This window comes from Rhineura floridana, chromosome 4, assembly GCF_030035675.1.
Source record: "Rhineura floridana isolate rRhiFlo1 chromosome 4, rRhiFlo1.hap2, whole genome shotgun sequence".
In the NCBI taxonomy this organism is placed as follows: Eukaryota; Metazoa; Chordata; class Lepidosauria; order Squamata; family Rhineuridae; genus Rhineura; species Rhineura floridana.
This window is the reverse complement of record NC_084483.1, coordinates 166,089,032-166,102,326: the sequence shown is the minus strand read 5'-3', so window position 1 is coordinate 166,102,326 and position 13,295 is coordinate 166,089,032. Positions and strand designations below refer to the sequence as shown.

The 13,295-nt window shown below is 41.6% G+C and overlaps 1 protein-coding gene across 15 annotated transcripts in view; it reads right to left on the bottom strand.

Moving 5' to 3' along the window:
* The window catches only part of SUSD4 (sushi domain containing 4), a 191,277-nt gene that overhangs the window by 163,085 nt on the left and 14,897 nt on the right, over positions 1-13,295 (bottom strand). For 9 of the 15 annotated variants that reach the window (XM_061625092.1, XM_061625094.1, XM_061625093.1 and 6 more), the window contains one exon: positions 2,282-2,359. In XM_061625092.1, coding sequence (XP_061481076.1) covers positions 2,282-2,359 — 78 coding nt within the window. Of the gene's footprint in view, positions 1-2,281; positions 2,362-2,727; positions 2,953-10,181; positions 10,342-13,295 lie in introns of those variants that run through there. The other 6 variants (XM_061625097.1, XM_061625086.1, XM_061625101.1 and 3 more) reach the window with 3 other exon arrangements.

Sequence of the window (13,295 nt, the reverse complement as noted above, 5' to 3'; positions counted from 1 at the left end):
AAGTCAATTCCAATCCTAGCTGAAATGTTCCATATTACTGCCAAGAAGTGTCTCTTGCTATGCTGTTAATTATTCCTTTTTATTAAAGGCCCTTTCTTCCCCTTTGCAATTAGTGGTCAGGACTGAAATATTTATATTGCACTGAAAATGGAATATTATTTTAAATGAAAGAATTCAGTCCCAGGAGAAGGAAACAAAATTAAGTCAATTTTTCTTTTCCCTTTTATATGTCTCTGCATAAGACTGTGTGTGTTTGGAACACAAAGCAAATTGTTTTCTTGGAGGAGATGGGCCTAAGACTAGGGCTGTGACAACTTGTTCAAACCGTATAATTGGCAAATTGTGGAATATGAAACAACAAACTTTGGGATGTATTTTTGGTCAATGCTGTAGATTTTTACTCTTCCTTCCATAAAGCTGCCACATATTTGATTTTAATATCTAAAAATTTTCATTTCTCAAAGCTGCTTTTTCCAACAATTGGTTTGCTATCACCAAAGCTTTAATGTCCCAAATGCTATATTTCTAGAAACTTAAATCTCAAACAAAATACCATGATTGAGATATTTGGATGATAGGTGGCAAGATCTAGACCATCATCCAACACCCAGAACCTCAGCTCAGCATAGCCAAAGACCGAGGATTATGGGAAAAGTAGTCCAACATCTGAAGGAAACCTCATTAGCTACCCCTGATCTATACTACAAATTTTTAAAATGAAAAGATAGGCCCAGAATCTAGACTGTAGAAAATATAGGCCTAGAATCTAGACTGTATTGAAGGTCTTCGCCATGATCTAGATCAACCTTCTCCAACCTGGTTACTGTTCAGATATTTTCAAATACAACTCCTATCAGCTGTTTTAAGACTGTAGTCAAACACTGGAGGACTTCAGGTTGGGGAAGGCTGAAGTAGTCTACAGAGTTTAGATCATGGTGGAGTCCTTCAGTAAAAGAAGAATTATCAGTCTTCAAAAGCTATATAAATTCTCATGTAGATGAATCTATCTTCTGCAGTCTGATTTATCTGAGAAACTAAAGTACTTCAGTACAAACTTCTCAGGCAGAATGGCAACATTGGTAATTATTGTACCACACTTCATTTTAATTTACTGTATCTTATACTGTCTGCACACAGAGTACCCATGAATGCAAATCAAAGGAATAACTTCATTAAATCATTTTTTTCTTTTTTAACAACCACTGAACCTCCATAATTAAATCCTTTCCACATCAGCTTGGCAGCAGTAAGACACACCAAAGAACTACCTTTATAACAAAAGGTGTGGTTTACAAAGTCGCAGATTAGCATTTGAAAAGATTTCAGAAAAAATAGCACACAATGGTGAGTGATGTAAATGTATTCACATGTATTATCTCTACCCCCCCCGCAATTCATATGAAAATATCTGATAATCTTTTTACCAGGACAATTCTTAAAGGTTTTATGTGCAATGCAGCACACACAATATTGTAATCCATGCTAACACAATTTAAACCCATTTATTTGCAAAATAAAATTTAAAAAACTGGTTTCACCTGAAAACCTGTATTTTAAGTGTGCTTCTAAAACTTTTGGATTAAAATTCCTTCCAGATTGAGAAGGATAGGAAGAGTTTTCCTCCAGATCCCTCTAGTACTGGCTGTATTAAGTTGAGCACCAAATCTTGAGAGGTTATTGGTCTCTAGGGTTGTGGGAAGTTCTTAACTGATTTCTGAAAACTAAAAAGACAATAGGCTAGACTGATTTCCCTCGAAAATGAATTCCACAGAAAGGATGCCACCATGACAAAGGCCCTGCTCCTTGCAGCCATCAATTTAGTTTGTTTCCAGATGACCTGTTTATTGAGCATAAATCCAGGTTTGTTTGAACAAAGTTTGTGAGGAAATTAGGCAATGTCAGCTCTGTATTGAGCATTCATTCTGATTTGTTTGCAGAGGTTATATCACTATTCTTTAACCTTGGTTCCCCAGATGTTGATGGACTACAACTCCCATCCACCCCAGCCAGCTTAGCCAATGGCCAAGGGATGATGGGAGTTTTAGTCCAACAACATCTGGGGAATCAAGGTTGAAGAACAGTGGGTTATATGATATTGAATCAAGCAGTTGTTATCCCATACATTCCAATGCATTTTGCTATCATATCCTTATCACAAAAAGTCAGGGGGAGGGGAGTGGATTTGTTGCACTAGAGTGCCAAGTCAACTTTAACTGCACAATCTGAATTTGCCAGTATGTGATTGAATTCACCTGAAAATAGCAACAATCTGGAAACGCACCTAATCTCAGGAAGCTGTACCACCCAGAGAAGGATTTCCTCAAATGAAGTAAGTATATGCGAAGGTCCATACAGGAGGCTGCAAGTGATACCAAGAAAAGAAAAATAAATATTTTGGTGTCTAAATTCATCCAGATCACATTTGTAACTGTATGCAAACAAAGGGACTCTATGATGCTTCAAAACCAGAGACTATTTTGGTATTAAGTGGTATGCAAATACATGAAATAAAATGAATGACTTAAATAGTGCCACATTTTAAGGCTGCAAAGCTGAACAATTCATGTTTGTTTGTTTTTAGCTAAATCACCTTCAGTAATCTGCAGATTAGATATCTGCAAACTATGCAAGAAATGTAAACTGCACTGCCAAACATGTACAGGGGCTGAGCTGACTTCCAACATAATTTTGCTTTGATTTAGCATGTTCAGTGATGGGAAAGTTTACCTTAATTGTCAGTCCTGTTAGAAGAAAGCAAAGGAAGCAGTTCTTAGAGCTGCAGAGATGAAGATCAGTTTTGAAACACATCAAAGTGTTCATAGATTGAATGAATACGCTCATATGTAGTCAAATTTTGTCAGAAGGAAATAAATAATCTGCTTTAAAGAGAAAGTGATTTTTTAGGAAGCAACAAACACAAAAGCTGCTTCTTGCCAATAATAGTTTGGTTTTGCCGGGTTCAACATGGCTGTATATTAGGGTTGCCAGGTTCAGGGCCTGAAACTGATCCTGTATCTTTAGGAGAAGAGAAAGTTAGCCAAGTGCAGGTGTTCTTCCAACACTGTAATGGGAAAAACCACAAGGTGGAATTGTCCCTTCCCCTTCACAACTTTTAAAGATACAGAAGACCTCTTGGAGGCCGGGCCTGGCAATGTCTTACTAACCTGTACCTGTTATTTCTTTGTAGGGAAAGCTGTTATTCTGTTATTTGTTTGCAGGTCTGGGACAGACCTTTTTCAGAGAAGGGGGTAGTGTTGTGAGTTGGGGGGGTGGAATTGATGATTCCTGTGGGTTCCCTTTCCAGCCTCTGATTTGGAATTCTGTGCCTTGGAATGAGGAACTCGCTCTGCTGGTCAGATGCGTCTCTTTTGTTAAGCTAAGTGGCCAGGTAGGATAATGGGTCTATCAGTTGCCCAGCAACTGGTGGATGGGCCTGGAAGACCTTTTTGTCATTGAAACTCTTCAGGAGAGCCTTCCCCTCCCCCTCCTGGCTGCTAGGAGAGGCTTTTTGAGTCATGTTTTTGAGTTGTGAGGAAGAATTTCTGGGAACTGGAGGCAGGCAGAGAGACTGGATCTCTACACCATGGCATTTGGGGTGCCTCCTGTAACACTAATGGGAAAGCTGGATATTGGACTGTGGATGCCTTGAACCCCTCCATCCTAAGCTCAGGTTAGAATGTGTGTAAATAAATAAACCATATTTCATAAAGACATCACAGTCTCTGCTGACCTTCTTCCCAAAGGAAACCAAACCCTGGATGAGTGCAGGGACCCCTGAGATCTCACCACTTGGAGATTGGGGAGGCATGCAACAATATAAAATGCGTTCTAATGACCTTAAGAGAACTCTGCAAACAGGGAAACCCTGAACACAGTATCACGTAACGTAAGAGAATTCCTTTACAAGGGAAATGTATGGGGAAAACATGAACTGGAGACAGAAGTACAGCCGCAGGTAGTTGTAGGTCCTGAGCCCAGTGGAAATTTTGGTACCAGAAATAGAAATTTGAGGGAGGCAATCTGCCAACATTTTCCTGCTATCTCAGAGTAGAGGAGTTAGCAAGTTTTGTAAGCTCCAGGCTTTTAAGGTTCCAAGTTCCTATAATTTCCATGGAGGGAAAGAATGGGTCTATCCCCCATATTGCTACATCAAGAATTGTAAGAACATAAGAAGAGCCTGCTGGATCAGGCCAGTGGCCCATCTAGTCCAGCATCCTGTTCTCACAGTGGTCAACCAGGTGCCTGGGGGAAGCCCGCAAGCAGGACCCGAGTGCAAGGGCACTCTCCCCTCCTGAGGCTTCCGGCAACTGGTTTTCAGAAGCATGCTGCCTCTGACTAGGGTGGCAGAGCACAGCCATCATGGCTAGTAGCCATTGATAGCCCTGTCCTCCATGAATTTGTCTAATCTTCTTTTAAAGCCATCCAAGCTGGTGGCCATTACTGCATCTTGTGGGAGCAAATTCCATAGTTTAACTATGCGCTGAGTAAAGAAGTACTTCCTTTTGTCTGTCCTGAATCTTCCAACATTCAGCTTCTTTGAATGTCCACGAGTTCTAGTATTATGAGAGAGGGAGAAGAACTTTTCTCTATCCACTTTCTCAATGCCATGCATAATTTTATACACTTCTATCATGTCTCCTCTGACCCGCCTTTTCTCTAAACTAAAAAGCCCCAAATGCTGCAACCTTTCCTCGTAAGGGAGTCGCTCCATCCCCTTGATCATTCTGGTTGCCCTCTTCTGAACCTTTTCCAACTCTAGAATATCCTTTTTGAGATGAGGCGACCAGAACTGTACACAGTATTCCAAATGCGGCCGCACCATAGATTTATACAACGGCATTATGATATCGGCTGTTTTATTTTCAATACCTTTCCTAATTATTGCTAGCATGGAATTTGCCTTTTTCACAGCTGCCGCACACTGGGTCGACATTTTCATCGTGCTGTCCACTACAACACCGCCAGTTCAGACCCCATGAGCGTATATGTGAAATTCAGATTGTTTGCTCCAATATGCATAATTTTACACTTGTTTATATTGAACTGCATTTGCCATTTTTCTGCCCATTCACTCAGTTTGGAGAGGTCTTTTTGGAGCTCTTCGCAATCCCTTTTTGTTTTAACAACCCTGAACAATTTAGTGTCGTCAGCAAACTTGGCCACTTCACTGCTCACTCCTAATTCTAGGTCATTAATGAACAAGTTGAAAAGTACAGGTCCCAATACCGATCCTTGAGGGACTCCACTTTCTACAGCCCTCCATTGGGAGAACTGTCCGTTTATTCCTACTCTCTGCTTTCTGCTTCTTAACCAATTCCTTATCCACAAGAGGACCTCTCCTCTTATTCCATGACTGCTAAGCTTCCTCAGAAGCCTTTGGTGAGGTACCTTGTCAAACGCTTTTTGAAAGTCTAAGTACACTATGTCCACTGGATCACCTCTATCTATATGCTTGTTGACACTCTCAAAGAATTCTAATAGGTTACTGAGACAGGACTTTCCCTTGCAGAAGCCATGCTGGCTCTGCTTCAGCAAGGCTTGTTCTTCTATGTGCTTAGTTAATCAAGCTTTAATAATACTTTCTACCAGTTTTCCAGGGACAGAAGTTAAGCTAACTGGCCTGTAATTTCCGGGATCCCCTCTGGATCCCTTTTTGAAGATTGGCGTTACATTTGCCACTTTCCAGTCCTCAGGCACGGAGGAGGACCCGAGGGACAAGTTACATATTTTAGTTAGCAGATCAGCAATTTCACCTTTGAGTTCTTTGAGAACTCTCGGGTGGATGCCATCCGGGCCAGGTGATTTGTCAGTTTTTATATTGTCCATTAAGCTTAGAACTTCCTCTCTCATTACCACTATTTGTCTTAGTTCCTCAGGATCCCTTCCTGCAAATGTTAGTTCAGGTTCAGGGATCTGCCCTATATCTTCCACTGTGAAGACAGATGCAAAGAATTCATTTAGCTTCTCTGCAATCTCCTTATCGTTCTGTAGAAATGCCACTCGTGAACCTCAGGGTGGCAAATCATACAAGGTGGCTCAAATGCTGTCTCAACAACAAGCAAACTGAGCCTTAAAGCCTTAAAGTTCTGTAGAAATGGCTGATGCTTTATATTGCTCTGATCCAAGAGATAGTTTCAGATGGATAGAGGTTTACTCTGAGGAAGGGGTTGCTAGGCACCTGGTAAGGATAACAAGACAGAGTCAAGCAAGTTCAGGCAAGTTTGGATCAGACAATGTAAAGCAAAGGTCAGGTCAGGCTCCAATAAGGCAATGTCAAGCAAAGCAGATAATGCCACTCGTGAACCTCAGGGTGGCAAATCATACAAGGTGGCTCAAATGTTGTCTCAGCAACAAGCAAACTGAGCCTTAAAGAGATCTGCAGTGCTGTCTAGGTGACTAGCTCCACTCCCAATGAGTAAAGCCTCTTCAGTTAAAGGGGCCTAGCCTGTTTCAATAGTTATTGATTTCAATGGCACAGAGGACATCATAATTCTATTGGGGCTTTGGGACTAGAGTCTGAGCACTGTAACACCAGTTATCCTAATTCAGAGAAGAACCGCCCTGAGGTGCTCCTTAGGCCAGAGAGGTACCTTAGGACTCCCCCTGCACTGGCGCTTCCAGGCCTGTCTGAGGCTGGTTCTGAGGACAAATCCACCTGTCATTCTGATGTTTCCAGTGTCATCACCCAAAGATGGAGAGCTGGACTCTAGGGTCATCATGACACATATGCTGCTCCTAGGTTTGTGCATGCAGTGTTTTTGCTTTGCTTTTGCACCTCGTGGCTGTGAGCTTGCTGGTGTGGTGTCCCACACACCTGAAGAACTCACTGGCAAGTATGAACCAGTTAAGGCTTGTCATTGGAGGCTCTTTTTATCAATAAATCTAGTGGCTGATCTTGCTATGCAGATAGAGCATAAATGTACTACAGCAGTAATGTACTTCAGATGAATGTGAGATAGAAGAGCATAGATTAAAAAAAATACACATAACTATGAATTATGTGAACCAGCAGCTGTCCTCCAACTCCTCTCTTCCCATTGAGAAATGTTATTAAAGAGACATATGGATTAATTTTCACATTTGAGATTAGCAGAAGCCTCATTGTAAATGTTTAGGGGAAGGCATGTGACTCCCTGAGGATCAGCAAAGGCTTTGCTCCCCCCATTGAAGAATCTGTTCTATGAGGGACAGAAACTGTGAAGGTCATAAAGGGATGCGTTGTGTGCCCTTTCCTGTAGCAGGGAAGCTTTCAATTTTTGCTGCAGCATGACATTAGCATTTACATAACCGCTTGCTCCTAAGCATCTTACAAACATCATTCAGCCATTAGCTAAGTCAGTACCGCTCTCAATTTTGCATATGGTAAGCAGGCACAAAGCCCAATTCTATTCCCACTGAAAGGATGCTCTTAGATACATTGCAATAGTGGCCAGGAGTAAGAATTTTCACCATGTGTTTAATAATATTTTCCCCTGCCGCTGCTACAAGCCCTATATGCAGACACTGAAATGCACCATGCTGTGAGGGATCAGAATTGCGCCCTTGGGGCCCTCACCTATGCTTCACTCATTGACATTTACATCTGCATTGTGTCCTATATGCTAGATCCCATAGCAAATATGCCCAATTCATGCTTTCTGTACAGCATTGCACCAACTGGGTTTGCATGCATTTGGCTCCTGTGGTGTGCATGTGCATGTGTGTAAGCTCTTCTCCAAGCATTGGTTCCAACTAGAGGCTGGTTAGGCATGAAGGAAATAGGCTGGGCCAGCATGATACTACATTCAAGGAGTTTGAACGTTGCCAAGGGTTACAGGCTCCCTGTGATACATACTGCCCATAGGTTGCAGAGTCAGACCAGGAACCTGTTGGGAGCTGACATTTTCTGGAGACTGTACAGTAGATCAGAACATGTAAGACTGATTTTAATGTCAGTTACATGTGTTACTCATTTCCTTTTGGGCTCAGTTCAGTTAGTTGGTTTTTGCATTTACAGTTCTCAGTGATCTAGGATATTATTAACTCAGGGACTGTTTACCCTCATGTAGCCCTGTCTAGACATTAAGACTGGCTTCAGAGACTCTGTTCTTGGTGCCAGCTTGAGATGTCTGATGGGTGAGCACAAGAAACAAAGTCTTCTCTGTAGTGTTGCAACTACTCTGGAACACCCTTCTAATTGAGATGTGTCAGGCACCTCTTTGAGTGTCATCTGCTAGAAATGGACAACACTTGTCCATTTTTGCAGGCTTTTGATGTGTATTTTTTTCAACGGATGCCTATTTTAATATCAACTGTATTTGATGTTTTCAATGCTGTTATTTATTCTGATTTTTTATATTGCATTTTATAATTGCTCCTGCTGGGAGGAAGGGCGGGATAGAAATCAGATAATAAATAAATAAATAAATAAAAACAACTGTTTTGGTTTCAAGCATTTGTTGGAACACATTCTGGGTACAAACGTAGAAGAGTGGGACAGAAATAAGAAATTACTGTTGTGATCATTACTGACTGATTAGGTCACAGTGGTTGGTAAGGCTGCAGTTGGCTGGAAGTAGAGGAGACTGGCAGGGGCAGAGGCTGTAGTCTAGATGAGAAACCTGAGTCAGGATGTAGGTCCTAGTGTGGAGAGGTCTAGACAACTACATGAGGGTTTGATAGGTATTACCAGTGCTCAATTTCAGTGTCAGAATTCATCTCAAAACTGTGTAAATGTTGATTAGTTAAACTGCCCTTGAGCGTGTATACAGGACATTTCTGTCAGTACTTATTATTGCTCCTCACATACAGGAATGACTGACTGCAAGAATAGAAGCTCCAAGTCAAAAGCCACAGGGTAGTTGCTTCCAAACTGGGCCCCTTTAGCATTGTGATGGTATTGCTTGCCATACTCAGCCAGAAGAAAATGTAAATGATTGTTCCATGCAGAACTTAATATGGTGCTAGGATATTATCAAAAATACCTTTCTGCATGATGAAAATCCTTTTATAATGCTTCCTAACTAGTAGGTTCAATTCAGCAAAGGACCCGAGCAACATTAATGGGTAGCTGCCTCCTTATAGGTTCTGTCTCTTTTATTGTTTCCTGATCAGCACAGCTGGATGATTATGATGAATTCCCCCTTAAGTGCCCCATGAGGAACAGAACTGACTAATGAAGGGATAAATTAATCCTTCACCTGTGTTGTTCACAAAGTAATGAAAAGGGCAACACCTGCAAGGAGAAAGCTTTTAAGTAAAGGCAATGTAGCCCTTTTAAAAGCTTCTAGAGCACTTTGCCAATCCACTTTAGACAGTCTGGTGCTACATTTGTATTTTACTGGAAAATATCTCCACAAACAAGTTCTGGACAAAACACAGGTACGACACAAAAAATACCAGAAGTCAATGATGTCCCCTAGATTCTCCAAAGTGACTGAACAAAATATGACAATTCCAGAGAAAAGGTCTATCTTGAAAGCCACCATAGGTGTTGCTGCCTTTAGGTTCACAAGAAAGGAGTAAACTGCTGACTCCATTAATGCATTACTTGTTAGGCTTAAGTACCAAGCTACTTGTGCCAACGCTAGAGAGCCATACAAAATACCAACACTGGTATTTTCACTATAGAGCATCAGCAGGGGTGGTGATGGTGAGAATTTAATTGTTAGCAGGGCAGTGGGGAAAAGAAGGTTAATGTTTTCCTCCTGTGTCACTTTCCCAATCTAAATTACACCTCAAAGTACAATCCCCCTTCTCCAGCAGCACTGTTCTGTTCAAAATCTCTCTCACTTTCTCTTTTCATCTCTCTCATACAGGACTAGTTTAAAGTAAAAATAAAATCAGCCCAATCATGGATCTCCAATGTTACATGTAGTTTGGCCCCAAGGATGTAGTTTGCAGCCCCCAGAGTTGCAGTTCTAAAATGACATGTTGTGACTGCTGCTATTATTTTCTGCAAATGACTCCAAAAGGGGTAGAACAATGAATAAAAATCAGACCCATCTCCTTACAAATGAGAACACTATGGACTAGGCGGGGATGAATCAACCAGAAACTTCAGCTGACTGTATTAGGCTTTGATTCCTATCACTTCATGCATTCCAAATAATGGCATTTGAACCACAGCAGGTTGCTTCTGCAGAACCTCATGCACCAGGGGCCTTGCTTCTTTTCTGAGCCTCAATGTCATCTCATCTTACCTCTTTGGAAGTCTCCATTATTCCTTTTGAGAGAGTTATTGCCACCTCCAGAGACCTGATGTTGCCCCAGAGAACATGCTGTTCTGGGTGACAGGTGCCCATTGGGACTGGTGGGGCAGAAGTCAGGGAAACGAACACTATGTGGAGTCAGAACCAATGACAGACAGAGTCAGCTAATTCAAGTTTTGTTCCCTCTGGCCATCCTTCTCCCTGCAGAGTTCTACAAGGGCAACACTGAGACTGAGGAGGAGGAAACTGACAGGCAATACCACCCCTTGGACTGGTTGTTAGTAAGAAGGCAGGCAGGTGGGGGGCTGGCTGAGGACAGACTGAGGCTAATGGGGCAGTGCACCATTTGCCTTAAAGGACCAGCCTCCACAGCATGGAGGACAATCACGGATATTTATTTCTTCCCATAAATTCTCCTTTCCTGGCATCTTCACTTGTACTAGAAAACCAATCAGATTCAACCACACTGTTATCTTTTGGCAGACCTGTCTCTTGACAGGGAAGAATATATGAAGCTCTTCACGTTGCTAAAGAATCTGCCACTTCCTGGTGCTGGCAGTGAGAAGCCAGATGGCTGAATCTGATTAATGGCAGCTCTAAATTTCATCTGCAATTAGGCCATTAATCATTTTATTTTTTTGGTTCTTAACTATTGTCAAAGAGGCTTTTAAAAATTCAAATTCTACAATAGTCCCATGTACAAAAAACAGTTTTAAACACAGGAAATATGCAGTCCAAACTGCTCGAGTAGACTTGTTGATTAGCTTGTTTTTTGTCTAGTGATGGAACAGAGATTGTTCTACATGGTGGAGCATAAAATCAGCATGCACCCATTAGCATGGGCCCAGACCTAGCATGGTAGCCATGGACCCAAGAGTCCTGCGATCAAACTCATGCTCAGTCATGAAGTTATGGGCTGGCCTAACACAATTTTCTAGCCCTCCCTTAATTCACTGACTGGGATAACGCAATATTAATTCCCTCCATAGGAGAGTTGTGCTGTGAGGATCTGGTTATGGTGAAACATGCCTTAGTTACATCACAGCTTGACTGCTACAATGCACTCTATGTGGGATTGCCTTTGAAAAGTGCCTGGAAGCTTCAGCTTGTTCAAACTGCAGCAACCAGATTATTAACTAGACATGGTATTTGAAAATACATCACCAGACTCATCCTGTTGGCTTTGCTTTCCAGCACAGGTCCCACACCTAATTCAGAGTTCAGGGCAAGATACTGTTCTGTTTTATCCTCAACAACACTGTAAGATTGCATAGTCTGATCAAGTGGATTTAATGAATGAGCAGGAATTTGAACTAAGATCTCTCCAATCAAAATTTGGTACTCTATTTCCTAACCCACACTGACCCACGTTTTCCAATTCCACAGGCACACAAAATACAGGAAAAGGCTGTAGCTCAGGGGTACAGCATCTGCTTTGCATGCAGAAGGTCCCAGGTTAATTCCCTGCCATCTCCAAGTAGGAACATCCTGTCTGAAATCCTGGATAGCCAGTTCCAGTCAGCATAGACAATACTGCACTAGAAGGACCAATGGTCTGACACAATAGAAGACAGCTTCTAATATTCCCCTACTAGACTGTTACTCAGGCTTTCTGCTCTCTGCCTCCACTATCGGAGGTAGCATGCTTCTATACCAGTTGCTTCTGAATACCAGTTGCTTCTGAATACCAGTTGCATTCAGGTCTTGATTGTGGGCTTCCTGCAGACATCTGGGTGGCCACTGTGAGAACAAGATGCTGGACTAGATGGGCCATTGGCTTGATCTAGTAAGCTTTCCTTATGTTCTTATGCAGTCCACTGCCCTGTGCTGTTTCTCATCTTTGCTCAAGTCTTCATGTAAATACAGGTTGTTGTGTGACATGATGCAGTGGTTCTAAACATGCGATGCTGGCCTGGTCTTCTTGCAGAGGAACAAATCAATGTGAGGGGAAATCCAAATGTCTAGTTGACCTTTGCCAATGCAATGTTTTGGTAACAATGGAGAAGCATGTCATTTGATCCACATTTTTAAGTGCCACAACGTAATTTGTACCTCCAGGACTAATAGATCGAAATCCTTCAGATTTCACATCTCCAAATTTTGAATAAAGTATTTGGCTCAAAAATGTATCATGTGTAAAAATTCACATCTTAAAATAAAATACATTTAGAAATGCATATATTGAAATAAAATAAGATCAAAATAATTATTTTGTAATATAAGGTACAGATTTTTTTTAAAAAAAACACAGATTCATGTGGAAATGAAACAGCACAGATTTATGAATGAACACATGTAGAATTGACACAGACTGAGCACAGACTGATCCATCCCTATCCCTTGCTGAGGCCTAGTGCCAACACTACAGCATGGTGGACTGACCGAATGAGCCATTCCTTGATTGAAGGAAATAGGAATTTGTTCCTACCCCCTATTACAAAAGCCCCAAATCTCCCAGCTTGGCAGCTAGCTGAGTATAACAGAGGAGTATGCAATTATGTTTTAATTTGTTTCCATTATGGGACGAAGCCACATCAGTCGGACACACATTTTTACTTCCCACTTGTGTAATGAAGTAGCTTTCAGTCTCCATAAAACTGAGCCGATGGTGCTGAATCATAACGATTCTAAACTCCAAGAGGCAGGAACTTCATTATCCCAGACCTTCACCATAGATCAGGTCTCCCTGGCTAACGCTGACATGCATTACAAAATGAATGTAGAAATCTTTTGCATCCAAGTAGCATTAACACATCATGGGCACCAGGAGAGGAGATAAATGGACCAGAGTGGACATTTTACTAATTACACAACAAACAGAAGCAAAACTAATTTGGTGGACATTGCATTAGCTGAGCAGCTCAAGCCTAAGTTCTGCAGGAAACTTTTAACTAATAGGATGGCTAATTTTAAGCTTCTACTCTTCACTGTCAGCCTGATCCTGTCAGGTCTTAGCACCATGCAGCAGGTGTTAGAAACTAACTAAATAATATTTGTTCACTTGCAGAGTAGAAGGCGCAGAGCCAGCCACACCTCAAAACTGGCATCTGCAGAGTCTTTCTCCTCCTGTACAATGTGTCTGGCTTCTTCAATCATTTTCCTTAT